This window comes from Strix aluco, chromosome 23 (assembly GCF_031877795.1).
Source record: "Strix aluco isolate bStrAlu1 chromosome 23, bStrAlu1.hap1, whole genome shotgun sequence".
NCBI lineage: Eukaryota > Metazoa > Chordata > Aves > Strigiformes > Strigidae > Strix > Strix aluco.
Genome location: NC_133953.1, coordinates 6628553 through 6648938, shown reverse-complemented (window position 1 = coordinate 6648938; position 20386 = coordinate 6628553). Strand labels below are relative to the sequence as shown.

Here is a 20386-nt window from a genome sequence, read left to right as displayed (position 1 = left end):
ATATCTTCCACGTTACTGTTCAAAGCAAAGCTAATTCAATGTAATGATGGGTTTCCATAGCCACATTTGGTATTTCTGAAATACAGTAACCTCAGGGTTCTGATAGGATTCTGGCATGTTTGGTAGTTTGCTTTTTTTTAAAAAAAAAAAAAAAAAAAGCTACTAACCTTCCACCTATCTGCAAAGTAGCACATTTTTTAAAGCTCCCAGCCAAATGTGAGGCATTGCAAACTCCACGAATGGCTCCAGTTTAATTTGTTGTTGTTGTTTGGGCCTGTGTTGATTAACACATGTAAATAAAGGCATCTGGTGTTACCTCTCTCTATTTCCATTTCACACCCTATTAAAGTCTGATTTCACAATTAACTGAAACTAAAACAACATTATTCAGAAATTAATCCTCTCTGGCAGCCTTTGCCATGCTGAGGTCTAGTCACTACCTGGGGAGACACAGCCCCCCTCCTGGCAGCATTTAGGATGAAGGATTTTGGGGATATCACACAACACTACCAAAAACAGTGTTGGAAAAGAAATCGAGTCTGCAACCAAATCACTCACATTACACACTTGTCAGAACAAGAGAGGGGAGGATTCTTCTGTCCTACTGACAGGAAAAACTCTATTCTTCCATGTGCAGAATTTAGAAGAGACAGCTAAGAGATCAAAGTACAAATGAAGACAGACAGAGAGCGATGAATTGTTTCTCCTGCACCAACTCTATTGAACAACAGGTCCAAAGAACAGCAAAGTCAGATTCAAATGGCCTCCAATTTGGTCAGGTTAAGGATCTGAACTCAGCATGGATTATTATTTCATAAGCCATGAAAGCACAACAGTAACAGCAAACTGGATATAAACACCCACCAACCACTGGATGTGCTCTAAACCCCAGAAACTAATTTCTGACACACACATAAATGATACAAAATCAGCCCACGACCAGGAACACCTCCTCAGGCTGGGCAAATTACCACTGTTTCTCCTTCCCTTTTCTAGTCCCTATCCTCACTCCAAAAAAAATGCCAAGCAATCATCAAGATGAGAATTTTGAAAACTGGATGTGCACGACGCTAAGATTTTATTACAACCATCTCCACCAAAAGATGTAGCTGTTTGGAGTGGCCTGGAATTAGGTGCATAGAGAAGACCACTGCTGTCCTGAAATTCCAGAGCATGAGAAGCCCGATAGCCCTGTGCACACTAGATGGCATTGCACTACAAATTATCGCAGAGATTAGGACAACCATTCTGGTTCCTAAGAAAAATACAAGCAAATTATCTTCCTGCTCATGTAGTCCCTTCGTGAAAGTAAGGCTCAGCACAACTGTGTGAATATTTACAGTGTCAAAACAATGGAGACAGCTCTGTAAGAGGAACCAGCTACTTGGGGGCTTCAGGCAAAAACAAAGAGGCAGTTAAATTAAAGAAGCTGGTTTATTTATTTATTTATTTAAAAGAAAAGTGCCTTTGCCACACAACAAAGCATCCTTTCTCTCACTGTCTACCACTGGACAAAACAGGATACTTACTTTGGCTGCTGCCAATCAACGCGCACAAACACAACGCTCCCTCCATCGTACGAAAGGGACCATTTTTATAGTCAGCCCATTCAGGAACTACTTCCACAGAAAAGCCACTCGAATGGGCCAAGAACGAGATTGCTTTACAGTTTTCGTCCATCATTTTTAAACAGGCTCGTTTTATATGCTGGCAACACACGTTAAGGATATAAACCACCTAGAACCTATAATATGTTGTTTAAGCTTATTGAGAAATGCATTCATCCATAGTCAAAAAAAGACTAAGCCAGTGAATATAAATTTTTTTACAGCTATGTAAGATATATATACTTTTTATCTTCCTGCACACAGCATTTCATAAAACTGCTGACTTTCAAGGAAAGTGCATTAAAATCACTGAGTTAGTTATGACTGCCTTTTCTTCTCTGAGCTCCAAAATCCATTAAATTCTGTGGGAGGTCAGTGACAGTTTTAGTCATAGTCTACTTTTCCATTTTGCTGGAAACAAGCATATTATTCCTCTGAGAGAACTGAAAATTGATACAGTCCTGTCATTCCAGGCTATTACTCTCTCTTACTCACTCACTTTTTCTGTTTTCTCCCTCACTAAATCAATATTAACTTTTTTTTCCACACTGATAAGAATCAAAGTCGCTGGAAAAAATGCCTTATATACCTGAAATATCAGCCAGAGTTCCAGGGGAGGAGAAAGAACAACAAACAACCCCTAGAAACAATAATTTTGATGGGGGGAAGATGACTGTGGTAATGAGAAGCTTAATTTGCTTAAAGTACTCATCGATCCTGTCTCACTGTCACATTTTCTAAGCACCTTTTCTCACTCAGAGGGCAGACAGGTTTCTCTCCATGTCATCTGAAGAGAGGTATTCATGTTATTTTTAATGCACAGGCCAACCCAAGAGCTGTGCTGTGCTGAGTAACATTTCTTATTTTGCATTTATAGAAAACCAGTGACAAGGAACAAAGCTCCTAGGAGCAAAGGCAGTAAACAAAACTTAATAATGCACACAAGGGAAAAACAAACGTACCCTGAAGAGCCTTGAAGGCAGTAGCCTGGTCGTACCATACCTGGAGGTGCAGGACATGAATAAATCTGAAATCTCATTAGGAACTGTACCTCCTGGCTTTTATGTAAGCAGTTCTGTTGGCATGCAGCCCCAACTCCTACCTCTTAACAAGCAGGGCCCGTTGCTCACCAAGGAAAGAAGGTTAGAGGAAGCAAAACCAGCAGTCATGAAACTGCAAACCAATGCTACCAGAGGTGATACACAACCTCCTCCTAACATCCTCCTCTCCACAGACCCGTCTGTCCAGTAATTCCGTAGGCCTAGGACAGTGTTTCAGCTTATCCTGAGATGTCTTCCTGAGGTCTGATCTCGAATCAGTCACTGTTACGTTCCAGGAGCACTGGAAAGCCTGGCCTTTACACCACATTCCCCATTTTACCTCTCCATCACCAAGCACAGAGGGATCCATATTCTTCAAGTTACTGCCTGCAGGTACACAGCCCCCTTCTAGACTTGGATAAAGAGAATAAGCTCAACAAGATGACAAAGTCTACCTTTGCAAATGATTAAGTAGACTCTATAAATGAGAATAAATAATACTGACCCAATTTACACAAGTATATACTTCTACTGCAGGTCTGGTCTGCAGGGTCTTCAAAAGCCTTATACAACAAAGAGGAATGAACCTGTCAGCATCCAGTAGATAAGCAGCCACCATTAAAACTTTTTAAAAAGCTTCAGAAACGGACTGTAAGCAAAGCAAACAAGCACATCACATATAGACAAACCACATCCTTCTGAGCAAGAAGCTGCAGAACTAGGCTCCAAGACAGAAAGCAGTGAGGGGGGGGGAAATCAGTGTTACTACAACCACATCTGAGAACTCCTTCCCCAGGAAAAGCATTATTTATTATCTGGCTACATACCAACTTCTCTTGCTGACAAGAGGAGCAGCAAATGAAGGAAAATAATCTCCCCTTAGTTGGCAGGAGGAAGTGATAAAAGCTGAGGGGAAGCTTACTCCATTTCCTCCCATGACCCCAGAAGTGGGAAAGATCAACAACCACTCATCTTTACAAACCAGGCTGTGTGAAACCCAGCGCTTTTGGCATTTCGCTCTGCCTCCACCCCCCAGTTCTGCATAAAGGTTAGTCTATGACTAAACTGACCACTGAACACATTTTAATATAATACAGACCCAGCACAGAGCTATAGGACTCCCAGTGCTTTCAAATACAGCCTCTGACCTTTAGCTACTTGCCGATTACTTTGCCAAACTTCAGCTGGGGGGGGGGAAGGTGCGAGCACAGTTTTGTGCACACACGCATGCGTGTACATGCATGAGAAAGAACCTTTCAAAATTTCACATCTCAAATCCTCCCCCCCCCCCCCCCCCCTATTTTTTTAAACAAAGAAAATGAAAGTCCCTTTTCCACAGCTGAGTTCAGAGGCACAGTGCAAAACAGACATATGTTTTATATCACGACATGCATTTTTATACAAAAACTTGAGCCAGTGCTAAAGTATGGAATAGACTAGATGGAAGCATTTCCCCTCAACTACTCCCTTCTGGGAAAGCGGGGCTTGAAAATGAGCAGAAGAGGTATACAGTCAAACGGATTTTCTAATAAGAAAAGTTTTTCTAGGAGTAAAAACAAAAACTTCCCCCGTTAGCCAGATGTTGCATAAAAACTTCAGCCAGAATCAAAAATATCTGGTTTTAACACGAAACTCCGAGGGGATATCACAATGCTTGTATTTATTGCACCTCCCCTGCCCTTCATGTGCACAAACACATGCATCTGCATGGTTCTCGTCTCCTGCTACTCACATCCCGTCAAGGACTCTTACAGCTCCAGCTAATGTCTTCCCACATCATGATTCACCAGCAAATACGCTGGGGGCCAATGCTGTGCCCTCCACCACTTCTCCAGTATCGCCAACTCCTTTTCCTTTGAAGAACGGCGTGTCCCAAAGTATCAGCAGGCTTTAGGCAGTCTACAACTCATGCCAGAATACAGAATTCAAAACACAGCTGACAAATAACGAGTCATAATAGGTCTAAGGCCTAAATATTTTCAAATATTGAAAAAAATTTGACTCTACACTGCAGGCACTTACCTGCTATGAAAAGTAAATATTGCACAAATTGAAGAGAAACATTTACACTAGTGGCAGAACGAGCATAAATGAGTGAAGAGAGGGTACTGTAAAAGCCCTCCCACCCCCCCCCACACGATGTTTTCACGTGAGATTTTACATTAGGCTATAGCCATACAGCTACATGACACAATCAGACCCTGTGTAGGAAAGACTCAGTGTATTTATGTTGAAAACATTCAATGACATTTACAGGAGTTAAAAGATTTAAAGAAATCATCCTGAAACCATGAAAGAAGCTTTCCAGAATACAACCCTGTGGTTACACTCATGCTCATTAGCACATGTACAGCAATGATGATAATGCTGTGTTGGGGGTTCCGAAGGGGAGGAAAACAAAGGACAGAGACAAGGCCCATTTCTGCCACATCCTAGTAGACTTCCAGGATCTATCAATTCTGATAGTGAAAACAGGATTAATGTCTATCATCAATATTAACATTCATCCTACCAAAACAGAGATGCCAAAACCTTGATAGAGTCCATATACGTAGATACCATCATTCCAGCAACACACCCCAAAACTCTTAGAATGAGTGGGTCATTTTAGTTTTATCTCAACTAAATTGATGAGGAAAATCTCTAAGAAGAGACTGAAAATTAGACATTTCACCTGAGGCCTCCATAACCCATGCTCAGAAATTGCCTAACGGTTGATATATAAGGTTCCAGCCTCAATAATTCTGGTGGAAGCCACTACTCAGCAAACACAAAGCTGCTATAATGCAGCCATTAGGAATGAAATAGTTGACACCACTGTCACCAATTTTCAGTTCTGAAAATGAATGAGTTGGAAAAGAAGATTGAAATAATCACGTTGAAACCTTAAGTCTTAAGGAATTACGGTGAGAAACACAAGTTTCTTTAAACAAACAAGTTTCTTCACTCTTGTTGAGAAAGGTTTCAAGATACTTGTACACTTTAAAGGCTTGCACAGAAAAATCCCTAATGAAATTTTGAAATTCCCATAACTTTTAATCTATTTCATAATTCAGTGATACTATTTCTTAGAGACATTATCTTATAAAGACTGGAGGTGTCAGTCCAGTAAAATCAAACTCATTACATTGCACTGAAGGCATCCCATGCTCTTAAATATTAATTGCAACCTTACGACTACCACAAAAATTAAGGGTTTTGCAGAGCTTTTCTGGGCCTCATCAGTCACAAGATGCTACATATTGCTAAATTTTGACTAGAAGTGAAGCTCTTGGTTCACTACATAAGCCCTAGCAAGGGCTTACAGCTAGCCAGTGAGGTCAAATAGACAATCTTCTTGAGTAAGGAGAAAGGTGCCAGGAAAATAATAGAAATATTCTCCTCATGTCCTGAGGTCGCCCGCAGTGCTAGTGAGGCACCTCAGAGATCAGGCAGGCGGGAAAGGAATTGCCCAGCACAGTTATCAACTGAAAAACAGCACGCGATCACATAACTAGAGGCTGTATCATGACACACAACAGCAGTGGGCCATCCAACCTTCAACATTTCGTGTCACTCGAGACCATGAGCACTTCATTAACGCTTTTTTTCCAGCAGTTATATGTAAATGTATTGCAAACTCAGACACAGAAAGGCCAACTGGAAAACATGAAACTATTTTCCAGAACACAAATACACACAGGAATTACCCCATTACTTGCCTGCCACAGATTATTTGTGTCATGTGGCAAAAGCAGTATTTCACGTATATTTCCAAAATCCCCCTAAAATGCTTTCGCAGATAAAAGAATCAGCTTCTGTATGTTGACTCAGTGAAGAGCAGCAAGAACTGTAAAGCAAAATGCCTTGAATTCATGGTATTAAAGAAATGATCTTGGAAAGGCTTAATAAATAGGATGACCTTTATTTTTGTGACGTAGTTCATAAATAGGGTCTTGGTTTTTTGAACAAATGCGTCAACCTAATTGGTTGTCTCCAGAGTATGGACTTCAAGAGTTAAAAAATACAGGCAAAACTGCATCAAGGGTCACAGACAGATCTGAAACTGTGTTTCTATTTTTAATTTAGAAAGCGCTGCTAAGATGCCAGAGGCAGAAGATAAAATAGTAAAGATCTGAAAAGAATATTTTAGCCTTCAAATCTCCCAGATGACAGTTCAGGGAAGGTGGGTTTCAAATAACTGAGGTCCCACTGGAAACAGGTCTACACCCTGCAGACTTTGGCTGAGAACTTCTCATTGGAATGGTAGAGTTGGGCTTTTAGTTTTTAAGCATTTAATTGCACTCTCCAAAGAAAAAAGGTTTCGGTATAATCTTGCCACTGTGTAACATACTCCTTGGAAGCTCAGAAGAACCTGGTTCCTCTGACACACTTGTTCTCCACCGAGGGGCATCAACATGCAGCCCCCTCAGTCTAAATTTCTTCAGACTTCAAGGGAAATGGGTCTTTATGATTCAGCTATTACCAATGTTTAAAACACAACCATGAGGACAGGAGTGACAGCGTAAATCGATGTGACGCAGCACTCCTGAAGTCACCCTGGACTGAAACTGTCGTCACAGCCGCGAGTATGACTCAGTTCCTCTCTGGGCAGGTGAAACAATGCTGATTAACTCAAAGTTGAGTTAATTAACTCAGGCTCGAGTCCTGAAGTCACGAGGCAAGTGATTAGTGGGTACAATGACAAATGGGAGACCTCAAACAGGAAAGCACTACTTTACACCTGACAGCAAAAACCAGAAGCACTTCCAGAAGAGGCCCCCAGGCAGCTCCACACTGTGGACAAATGAAAAATTTCAATTCTTATTTTGCTTTCATATCTTGGTATTTCAATTAAATTTTGTACTAATAAGTTACTAGCTTCCAAAAGAAAACAATGAATCGCCAACAATTCTGTGTAGAATAAACATTCCCCTGCAGCAAGCACTGATGCAGTAACTTGGGCACACAGACAAGATGTAAAATGTCACAGGCCTTTCCATAACTCAGACTGCCTTCAGCCATCGAACCAAACACATTTAAATGTGAGTGAACTTCTGCCCGTGGAACACTGGCGTGTGCACACCCAGTGTACGTACCTCACAGCACAGGGCTTGTGTGACTCCCATCCTGTAGTCCGGACTGTTTTTAAATTCAAGGGCATGTTATGGCAGCAATAAGATTTAGTATTATCGCTACTGTTGCAGATATAGTTTGTTTTATAGTGGCTGTTTTATCCTTAATCTGACCACAGCAACTTGCAAGAGACATACACACATAATCCTAACAAAACACAATACATCATCCACATCTTAATTGTTTTTCAATGGGAAAATAAAACATTCATCCATGTGATACACAACAAAGAGTATTTTGTTGTCAAAAATCCAAGTCTTCCCACTCTATCTTAAAATCATGAAAGAGAAAATTGGAACATTATTTTCCAGACTGTCTCTAAGAGTCGATGAATGGCCCAAGTTCTGCACCGTTCTGACATTAGATAGGCACGAAAAGTTAAAGCCAGTCGTGAGAGGAAAGCAGCACTCCAGGACAAAAGCTTCACGGTGCCCTCTGACTCAGCATCAACACCAACCAGCTGTAAAAAGATCTTCTGCTTACTTTGAACTCCACTTAGTTTGAACTAGCTAGAAATTGGGGGATACAGGGAGGCTTAAAAGAGTTCAAAGAATTGCAGTGACCACGTACCAGGGGAAATAAAGACCAACACAGCTTGTCTGGGGTGTATTCAAAGTGCACATCACAGCTCTAGTGTTACTGCTAAAACGCATTAATAATTCAAAATGCATGCACTAGCCTAAAAGCTCACTTCTCCAAAAAGAGTCTCCAAACTCAATCTAGCTTTTATTTAGTTTTAAAACAAATGGCAAAGCACGACACTAAATCAAACCTCGAGCCACAAGAGAAGGTGCACGGAATGGGACTCTGAATCAGGCTCTGATGCTTCTCAAGTCTCGCACCTTCGCTATGGCTAAAACAATCCTGAGTTTCCCTCACCTTAGCAAGGCAGCAACCTTGTCCTGATATGACACTTCCCTTTCTTTCATGCAAATCCTTTGTACCCCAAGGCTCCAGCTCCCAGTGGGTTCCTTGCCCATTCCAGGATTGCTACACCCATAATTGCTGCAGGACTTAGCAGATAAAGAATTATTAAATAATTTACCAGCATTTCAAAGTAAATTCCTGGACTCATGCTGTAAAAATAACAGAAGTTGTTTTGATTTTTTGAACTACTTCAAGCTGGTAAACGGGAACTTGGTCCAAAATCGTTTATTTTAAAGCCTGAATGTTTTGACATGTCATACTTGCAATAAGTAAGGTTAACACTCAAGAACTGTAAAGATCAGTTATACAGCCGCACTGAATTTCGAGGTAACTTATAAGAATTTTTGTTAGAATCTAAACATAAATTGGCAGGACCAGACAATATCACCTACCCAAAAGGTGAGACTTGCTAGCAGACAATTTGTTTTATAACCATATCTATAAGCTTCAGCAGTCTTCCAATAGAACAGAATTAATTTTAAGGCAGGTTCATGGATCCTGAGCATAAAGTATATGGCACTATATATTTTTATTTCCAACTTGTTATCATACTGGATTTGTGGGTGTCTATTAAGCAACTGTCTTCCCTCTAAATGATTACTAACATAATTCTGAGTGTGATGGTGCCAAAAGCTCACTCTGTAGTTAGAGGTGTCAGCTCTGACTGCAACTCACAAACCAATCCCTGATTGTCCAAAAAAACATTTGAAGGGGGTTTAAACATGTGTATGCAGGCCTAAACAAGCTTCTCATAAAAGCTGCTTCTAGGAAATTAAATATTTCAAAGGAAGACATTTTGGATGGTGGTGGGGGAGTTCTTGCACCTTAAAAGTATGTCCCATAGCAAGTAATTGAGTTTTTTATTAGTATTTCTTTTATTCCTAGGGTAGAAAGATGGAAAGAAGAACTGCTGGGTAGAAACTAAGTTTTTTTGGTTGGTTTCAAGAGAGATAAAAGTAGTTATACTTGAGGAGAGGGAGTCCTGAAGAGGTAGTGAGAGCATCACATGCTTCTTCATGTATTTTATTTTAAAATTCCCACAGTTATGCATCCACATGCCATATAACGGAAGCATTCCATTTTATACCGCTTTACCAGGAAAACAGCAACCTGAATTTGCAGGTTCTGTTGACAAAATGGCCAGAACTGAAACGTTACAGGACATATGTAATTGATATCTTTGGAATGCTCAGTGGAGATCAAAGAGCTTGTTGGCATGGATGCCCAGGAGAGCCGAAGGTCAGAGCCTTGCCTGCAGGACGTGGAAGCAGAAGCCTCCATCTTCTGCTCACAGACCACAGCAAGTGATAAAATAACAAAACCCTCTAAGTCTACAAACATGTTCAAATGCCTTCTAGACATTATAATAGTACGTGTGGGCGAGAATATGCGCCTGTGTGCACGCTTCTCCTTTTAAACAAAAAATCTGTCTGAATCCAGACCCTTGGGAAAGTTTACATTCACAGGAAATCTTCTGCACAAATCTCTGTTGCAAGTAAAACAAACAAAACAACTTGGGTCTCCGCTGATCTAGAAACATCCTATCTGATTCACGTGCAGCTACACATCTTGCATCAAGAATGCTGTCACAGTACAACAAATGCTTTCACATGTTGTATCTAAATACCATTAGCTCAAGTGCTTTCCTCTGCATTTTCTTGCCTTGCAGGATGGATAATCATAGCACGAGTGCAGTGGCAAGCTTTGTCCTGAGTACTCAAAGACAACTCTTCCCCGATTTTATAACGAGAACAATCCTGAGCTCACCACACCACACGCCCTTGTGTGAGAGATTATATCACTGAGTGAGGCGGATGGGAAAGCAGTGTTGATTTTCAAAGACTGGAAACTACCTGGAAACCAGATCACACAACCATCACGAGCGAAGGTCTCTGCAGGGTCCCAGCACACAGAGCATACCTGGCGACACAGATGGAGCATACCTGGTCTGCTCAAACCAACACGCCTTCACCAGCAAGAGATCTCAAAGCCAGGACAGTCAAGAATACAAATTTTGCAAGATCAGGTTATATCCTATCTGTACTTTTTCACCAGGAAATGAATGAAAACATTTATAACTACAGGACAAAGGTAAACACACGCCACTGGAAAGCTAAGCTAATGAATGAACAGTTTAAAAATCTGTAGCCTAACTTGCTACCCCTGAGCTGCCAACTCTGTCATCAGACCTCAAACTTCTGGCACATAAGCACAAACCAAACAAACTACCCTTTTTGTAAGCAGGTACAGTAAACACAAAATGTAAATGTTCCCAATGATGTTTGGTTTAACAGCTAATACATCCACCGGCCTGACAAACCTCCACTGGAGAATAAAAACACACCCCTGCTTCTGTAAATCTCAGGGATCGTATCAACATGAAGTTTGCTAGTTATTAAAATCACACCAGCTTGGCATGCTTGCAGATCTACGAGTACAATATTATGCTGCATTTTAACACCATTCCTGTTAACAGTATGGTTTATTATATACAAAACCATAAGGATTTTAATCCTCTTTCAAACTATGAAACACTAGTGAAGTAGGGATTATTTTTCTGGAGCCCATGGATACTTTTCAAAATATTAATATATTTTAATTATACATGTAATACATCTTTCTGGTTTTTCCAGGTCATTAAACCTCAGGGATGAAAAATTTTCCAACACAAATCTGTTCCAGTTACTAATTAAAATAATTTTTATACATTTCTGTGACACGTTGCTAAAGATGATTTATGATGATGGCAAACGGCAGGAGGTCAATGCCAAAGTTAACAGCTGGGCTTATTACAGTCACTTTTAAGATTTACTCATGCTATCAAATAGCCACCATACACCAATAAAGACTAAAAAAAAAAAATCCAAAAACACGTTTGCTGTATTTTCAGTGTTAAACACAGGGGAAGAAAAAATAAGCTGGATTCCTGCAGGAGGTCAATGTTTCAAATTGGAGTGCCACAAGCCCCCAGTGGCAAAGAGGAGCCACGTAGCACAGATTGCCTGGAAACCAGTTTGGCCCACCGGTACTCAGCACGTGAGCAGGAAAAGATACCTGGTCTGAGAAAATGCTTATCCAAATTTGCACAGTGATCTTGCTCGTACTAATAAGGCAGAGAAGAAACACACAAAACCCCTTCATGAACAGAGCATCCCAGATCTGCCATTTTGCCCCAGATACAGAAACACCGTGCTGGGTTCTGTTCTCCCGCGACATACACCTAGGGAAAAAATGTACTGAGAAACTCATAAACACATCCAAAGGCAAAAGGAGAAGAGAAAAAAAAAGCACAACTACCTGTTCAGCTGAATCAACAGGTAAAATCTCATTTGCTTTTAACAATTATTTGGGGGTTATAGTCCACCTTTCCACTTAACCTCCTAGATGATCAGCTAAAAATAAAGAACATAGATGGGATCAGACAGAGAGCTAATCTAGATAAATACCAACAGGAAAAAAAAAAAACCCAACTTTCCTCCCTATGACAGGCAATTCAATAACCAGTCAGTTGAGTAATGTCAGACAAATTACCTTTTACTTTATAAAAAAAATTAAACATTTCTAAATTATCCATTTCAGTACCTGCCAAAGGGAGAAAGGTGAGAGCAAAGTGTATAACACGCTTTAAGAACGAATTAGCAGCGAAAGCCACGAGGGAACATCAGCACAAACCCAAAGCAGGCTGAAGCTGGCCATGCCCACATTTCAGTGTTACACCTCCCAACACGAGCGTGCCCACTCCTCTGACAGACACACAGACAGACAGCTCTCCCTTACCAACAAGCTCCTCTAAGCACACCCCCCCACACACCTCACATAAGCAATCCTCCTCTCTCCCTTCAGGGGGATCACAAAATCCTTCTGCAAAATGATGACCCCGGGGTCAGCGGAAGGACCGGCTTAGCCTTGAAATTATATCCCGCCAGTTTTCTGAGCAGGTTTTAGTAACTGGGAGACAATTTACACGAATCCTGCCCCTTAAAGCTGGATCACTAATAAGGCTGTTAGCTTTCCCCACAGCAAGCAGCAACTGTAAAACAAGTAGTAAATGTGCGAGCAGCAATAGTAAAGTTTCATGGAGAGATACTCTCCATACTCAAAGTTATCCTTCCACTATAAAACCCGTGCTGGATTTCTCCCCATTTCACTGGAAGAAAACCAAGTAAGCTGGAATTTCACAGGTGTGATCTTGTTCCAGGGAAGAATTTTTCTGAAGAGTTAGTGGCAAGTTGGATGCAAGACCGGGAAACAGAAGAATCCAAAAACTGAGATGAACTTACTCGAATATTTTCCTAACTTTTTTGGCATCAAGAAGCTTGGCCTAGAGACTCCAGATTTTAAAAATCTGTTGATCTTGGCAGGAGACTGTGCCAATTTTCAGGGAGTTGTGGCTGGAATTATTAAGTTAATAGAAGCAGTTTCCACCTACACTATGAACATAGTTGTTTTTATATACCCACGTCCTTAAAGCAGCCCTTGCAACATCTCTCCCTACCACTTTAGAAGGCAACAGTAAAGAAACCATATGGAAAAGACAGGGAATGGGAGGGGAAGGCCTTGGTCTAAAGAAGGGGAACATAACGTATCAGAGTATGGCCAAGTCATTTTGGGAGGAGATTAACAGCCTCAGAGATGAAAGGCTAAAAAGGAGCACCACTTCATATGCGATATGGTTATGCATGTCATAACCACTCATATATTCGTAAAGACAAAGCAAAACCCAGCAAAATTGTCTTTCATAGCACCAATACACAGCAAATTTACCATCTTTTAAAAAGGATCGGGGTGGGGGGACTGCTGTTTCATGTTTCGCTTTTTAAAATAAATATTTTTTTCTTTTTAAACGCTTTGCAAATGAGTGGAATAAATGAAGACATTACAGCCTGTAGCTGCTCATGACTGCCAAGATACTGCAAATTATCATGCCCACAGAAGAGCTGAGGGAATGAACAAGCCCTCCTACACTGAAGGCAGCAAGCAGGCTTAGTTTAAAATCACTGATGGAAGGAGATTTGAGCTAAGCTGCCCGAATTCACACAGACACAGATCAGGGAGCGCTCCTCCATTCCTGTTGTTTCTAGGTGATCTGTGTAGAGGACTGATTTTAGCTGCAGCAGAAACATCTTAAACTACCCCAGTTCACTCCAGAGGAGGGCACCCGGTCAGGCTTTACCATTTTTGTTTGCTTCGCAAACCATCTCAGAAACAAAACTGACTGTATAATTAAGACACACCTTCACAAGCACACTCCACCCCCCCGCACCCCCTTCCCTAGAATATTATTAAATAAAAGAAAAAAGGCAAACCAAAAGAAGATGACCCCGAAAAATATCTTCTCAACAGGCTTTGCTGACAAAAGGCACAGGAAGAACTGAACTGCTCTTTGCAGTGCTTCTAACTCTTAAGACACATCAGGGAAATACAATGAGAGGCACAAACCGCAGCCACCACTGACAGGCAGCCCATCACCTTGGCTGGAAGGCTGCTGCTTGCCAAAGGCATTCAAACAGCAAACAATGCTGCCAAGCTCCTGACAGGAATTCCTGGCAGCTGATGCCTCCGCGGGCGGAAGTGATTCTGGTTCAAATACTTCCTTTACTGCTGATAACGCGCTCCTACCACTCGCGATGCCAAAGCTTAACAGATAAGGAGAGGATCTTCCATGCACCGTAACCCAATCCTGTTCTGACAGGGGGTTATTTTTAGAAGGCAGCCACATGAACGCAAACACAGAGAGACAGAGACCCTGCTGTTTGGAGGGGTGAATCTGTGTCAGATCAAGACTGCTCAAGTGATGTGAAGGTGCATTACAGCACTTTGTCCTTCACCAACGGGCTTTTCAGGGAGCAGAAATGTTATCTGGGAAGTGCAGAGCTGATCGGCTCTCCATATTCCATTACTAAAACCTACTCAACTAAAGATAATTTCTTAATTCTTTCAAGCGAAGAACAACGTATTTCTGGCAAGAAGTAAAGATATTTATGGAATACCTAATCACTATTCCTCCTGTTTATATTAATGGCACATTGCACGAAGTCAAGTAAAACCACATTTGCACCGTGTTAGGGGGAGAATCATTTTACTTTTGTATAACTTAGCGATACAGAGGTTTTGTTGAAACAGTTCAATTCCTAAATATTAACAAGCCTGAAAGCTCAAAAGGCAGTGAGACTATGCGACAACTGCTCTACTGAGATACTCAAATTACGTGTGAAGGAGTTACCTCGAGCAGCTCTACAGCTAAAAACCAAAACCTGGAACATGCAATCAAATTAGCCTGGGCTGAGCACCATGCTCACGCATTGACCTTCAACGAGTGTCTGGAAGATGCTGCACAGTTTAGTGTGTACACACCAACTCTTCCTGTGTTAGTTCAGAATCACAGAATCATCTCGGTTGGAAAGGACCTTGAAGATCATCCAGTCCAACCGTTAATCCAGCACTGACAGATCCCAACTACACCAGATCCCTAAGGGCTACGTCGACCCGACTCTTAAACACCTCCAGGGATCGGGACTCCACCACCTCCCTGGGCAGCCCATTCCAATGCCCAGCAACCAAAGAAATGCAAAGAAATACTTCCTAATATCTAGTCTAAACCATCCCTGGCACAACTTGAGGCCATTCCCTCTTGTCCTGGCGCTTATTACTTGGCTCAAGAGGCTCATCCCCCCTCTCTGCACCCTCCTTTCAGGGAGTTGCAGAGGGCCATGAGGTCTCCCCTCAGCCTCCTCTTCTCCAGACTAAACCCCCCCAGTTCCCTCAGCCGCTCCCCATCAGACCTGTGCTCCAGACCCTGCACCAGCTCCGTTGCCCTTCTCTGGACACGCTTGAGTCATTCAATGGCCTTTTTGGAGTGAGGGGCCCAAAACTGGACACAGTAATCGAGTTTAGCGATCTGTAGCACACCACACGGGGCTGGAACAACCCAAGCCCCTAAGGAGGGAGCTTTCCCATTTAGCAGACCCTGAAATCGTGTTGAAATTTAATAAGCTGCCTTAGGAACTGATTGTGAATTGATCTGAAGTGACATTGGGATGATTCAGGCACTTCTGAAGTTAGATACATGGTGAGCCCTTTTGCCTTAACGTAAGACTTGGAAGAGATGCCGAGGATTTCTACTCCATACTTCAGTGCTTAACTGAACACCAATATGTGTGTAACCAACGTCTGCTTTTTGTATTAATGAACCGGGTTTTGACGTTCTAGAGAGAGGAGAGGCATCACAGGCAGATGTTAGGCAAGAACCGTGGCAAGGCAGCGGAGCTCAGGAGAGAAGGAAGCCAGCAGAACCAACCTAACCCATGCTGAGTAATCACAGTCCAGCCATGGCTTAATAACACCTCGTTTGGGAGATAGACCACAGCCAGGCTGAACCACAGTTCTGTTCCTGCTAACAAGACTCCTAAACATTTATGCAATGTTAGACTAAAATAAATCTATTATGCAGAACCTGGCTTCTCACTGTAAAATTCAAAATCAATGACGTAGCCTTAAAAAATAAATGCAGTAATAAATGTAAGGTTTTTCAGCAAAATACCAGTGAGTTTCTGGCACTGATGCAATCTGTAAAGCCTATCCTATAACTACAGCTTTGACATCAACTATCTTTGCCTGGTAAACCAGCAATTTCCTGCCGATGCAACATGTGTCCTGCTGGCCAGATGCAGATAAGGTTAAAAAACATTACTGTTGAAAGCAGTATAGCAGAACATTTCTGAAGAAATTTTTCATCCCAAAATGCACCTAGTTTTGTTAGCATGGTGCTAAGGATAAGAAGAGAACAAATCCTTTTTTATACATCTCAGAAAGTTAATTTAAAACGATCTCATGAGGTGAAATGCCAAGATATTAATACCAATTGCACCATGAGACCATATTATAAGTGACATAAACGTTACAAAACAATCTGAAATTTGGCCAGGCTGTTAATAGACAGCATTACACAATTCCTGACACAGCCAGATAATACTGCATTTCTACTATGCAAATTTTTAACAGTGAATAGATTTTGAAAGCAGTTTACACCCACTACCCCTCAGATGCAACTTGGTAATTCGCTATTAGGTGCCAAGCTGTCATTTACAAGTCACTTCAGCCTACTGCCATTCTCTAGTCTACCTTGTTATCACAAAGGAGCCACCAATGAATGCCACTCGATTAAAATGCATGAGCCCTATATGAACCTATTTTTAAGTCTGTAAACTAATACTGCTGTTGTATTAATAGCTGTCATTTATTTTACCATTAATACTGGTCTTTTACTAAGGCAATACTGTAATGCCCTACCCTTTTGTATTTCAGAAAAGCTCTGCTCTTGAGATATTTTTATCCATGTAAAAAGTCATTACAGCATGGGGATCTATCAGAAATCTTGCTTCGAAAAAAGAAGGGACACGAGGCACAGAGCTGGTACTTTGGGCCTGATTCACCTTATTTAAACACATTTTGCTTTAGGTACAGAACCAGTTAAGTGGTGGGAGCAGAGAATTGACCCCCTCACCACACACACAATCACACTTTTAGGACAGTGCCCCCCGCTCTCCTCCCAGCTTCACAACACCCACACATGAGAGGAGACAGCTCAGGGGCCTGACACGGCTCAACAACCAGCACTACTTTTTCTTCCTGGGCTGTACCCTTCCCCAGTTACTGTTTTTCACCCAGACCACTCCTCTGGTTACAGCAGTGGGTGTTCTGCTAGTGCTGGAGGGCACCACGCAGAGACAACTGAGCAGGAGCAGGGAAAGCTGGAGGTGCAGCAACAGCACCACAAAAATCAGTGCCAGACAGCACCAGGTCCTGCTCGTGGAAACCAGAACATGCTCCAGGTTTGCTGGCAGAACACCACAAAGCAAATCTGTAAAGAATATATTATTTGCTTTTAACCTCTCCCTCTCGTGAACACAAAAATCTCAGCGTATCAACCCTAAAGTATGCCCTCCCATCCTTAAAACATCCCGAGAAATGATTAAACCCACAAAAGAATTACATTATTTGTCTTCAAAATGCTTCAAACACTTGTGCCATGCACAGGTGGTAATCTCTCTCTAGCCTGCACATTGTGCTGAATATCTCTGAACGATGGAAAGAAAAGCTCAAAGGATGCAAAAAACATCTGTGCGTACAGAGAAACCTGCTCAACACCTACTCCAGCATCAAACTCCCGTCCAAAATGACTGAAATATTGGTGGTGTCAAATCAGAAAATTGCGAGGAGACAAAAAATAGGGACATAGATTAGTCACACTATTCCTATACACAGAAACTGAAAATAAACACACAGTTTTGCTTCGGAAGACTGAGGACTGCTCCTGTTTGTGCCAGCAGCCATCTTCCAGAGATTTTGTTAAGAACCCAGCTCTTAGCACTGCTGTCCTCTTAAGCCCACGTTCTGGTCTAACTTGCTGTGCCTTTGGGTGCGAGTGCGTCTGCCAATGCACGTACATCCCATGCTCAGCAGAATGGACCTACTTAGAGCCACCAAGTGTGAATAATAGTAGATACAAGCCCTGAATAGGATGCAAACTCCTTCTCAGTTGGAATTTTACAGACACGGAAAAAACAGATGCATAATTCTGCTTGCAAAACTGTCAAGTACGGAAACATGAAAGGCTGTAAATAATTCACTCTGTATTACAGGAAATGTTTTACAAATGAAAAGGTTGTAACCTCTTTCTGGCTACAAGGCTGGCAGATGCTGGAGGCATTCCTGCTCCTCTAAGTGCTGAACAAGATGTGCCCTGTTTATGAGAAACTAGCAGTGATTCTTGGTTCTCAGCCCTCCCCAGCACTGCTCAATGAAAAATGCTTCTGCCTGTATTTCTGAGGGATGGATCACAAAGGAGTGAAGCCTGCACACTTCCAGAAATGCGACTCAGGCTGACTAGCAATTTCTTGTATTCTGATGACACAGCTGCTGCAATGCACAACGCAGAGCTAAGATAACGTGAAGAGAACGGATAAATTTGAATTATTTATATTTACATAAATACGTTCACACAATTGTTTAAAGATGCATACACAAGCTAAAAACACGCATGCAGTTATTACAGATGACTCAGTAATGAATGTTTGATGCAATCTTAACACAGTGACATCAGTCAAATCCAGTGGAAGTAAAATCATCTCCAGCCTCAAAGGGGTGGCCACATGGCTGAGCACAGATTCTGGCCCAGTACACGGAAGCAATTCCTAATAAAGGGACCCTATTGCTTTAATTTCTCATCACTAACCATTTTCCAACAAACTAAACAAACCTGCGTGGAGGTCCCTCTACCGCCTCCCCCACCAGGTTAGTGGGCAGCCAAACACAATGATGTTTTGTACATAAAAGAAATCTGAAACTCACCTGTATGTTGCCAAAGTCCACGTTTTCATAGTGGAAATGTGCACATTCAGCCATCTTCGGGAAATGACCCTTTGTAAAGGATAACCTGAAGCACATCAAAAGCACACCATAAGATAGATACAAATCACTGAAACAATGCTCAACATCAAGTACTGTTATAAAATGCAGTTACTGCTATAAAATAATATTGCCTTTCTCATCCTAAAGCCAAGGGAACAGCGGGATTTGTTGATGTGATGCACCAAAACAGTGGAGAAAGCAATTGAGTGAGAAAGGCAAACTAAATTGCAAAGTGGTTTTTATCATTGCATCCGTAAAAGAATCGTGTGGCATTTCACCAACACCAAAGCCCACATCTTTAAGAAACGGTGCAGGGACAAGCTGCTCTACCTTTACAAAAGCATTTCTGCAGTGCAAATAAACAGCCTTACACGAGACACATAGGAAAGTAGAACTTTACCTGTGAAAGGCATCACAGCCCATCAGTCCCGGGTTGATGTATCTGAGGGTGCAGAACAAACGCTATTTATCCTTTGCCTTTTTAAAATTCAAAAGTGAGGCATAATTATTCCCAAGTGTCTCCAGTTACAATGATGGCTGACGGGGAGATCCTCTGGCTCTGCAACATGCTCTTGCTTCTGCTGAAGCTATTATAGACTCCTATAGATATTTCTGGTGGTGAGCCAATGAGATTGTCATTATCTAGCTCTCTCTTCCCACGGGAATATAAGTGGGAAGTGAGATGCAGCATCTGGCTGCTCAGCACTAGAACAAAGAGCCATTTCCCTTACAGCATCAGAGCACTACAGAGCAGTGATCCGAATGCACAGATCAATCGATATTGGGGACTTCTGGTCCTCCAGTCAGCACTCTTAGCAAAGACAAGTCAAGTAATATTGATTACTTTTGATCCCCTTTGCAGGTTAGAGGTTTGAAACCTCAGCTGTAAGCATAATAAGTTGGTTTACATTCTCTGGGAGAGAAAGAAGAGAGAGAAAGATAGTCTAAGACCACAGAAAAAAAAAAAATCTGGGAGATCAGAGAAGAAAAAATACCCCTGAAAAAGAAAAATCGTGCAAAACCCATTCAAATGAAGAGGTACAGGGCAGAATGCAACTAAATGAAGAGAGAAAAAATATCAAATAAATCTATCTAGGCCACCCACTTGTCCTGGTTTAGCTTCCCAGAGCATAGGGAGACAGGGAAAATGATCTCATTTATACATTGCCTGGGCTCCTCATTAGGGTTTTTTTACTAGATATGTTTTTTGGTTGTGGGGTTTTTTGTGGGTTTTTTTTTTTTTAGTTTATCAGTTTCAGGAAGAAATCACAAAAATTTAAAAATACA

General features: G+C 41.6%; 1 protein-coding gene across 2 annotated transcripts in view; it reads right to left on the bottom strand.

Moving 5' to 3' along the window:
- The window catches only part of ARHGAP32 (Rho GTPase activating protein 32), a 263491-nt gene that overhangs the window by 126848 nt on the left and 116257 nt on the right, over window positions 1-20386 (bottom strand). Inside the window, exons 4-5 of one of the 2 annotated variants that reach the window (XM_074848691.1) lie at window positions 19500-19541; window positions 19040-19124 (exon numbers count right to left, since the gene is read on the bottom strand). In XM_074848691.1, coding sequence (XP_074704792.1) covers window positions 19040-19124; window positions 19500-19541 — 127 coding nt within the window. The remainder of the gene's footprint in view (window positions 1-19039; window positions 19125-19499; window positions 19542-20386) is intronic. The other variant, XM_074848692.1, reaches the window with a different exon arrangement.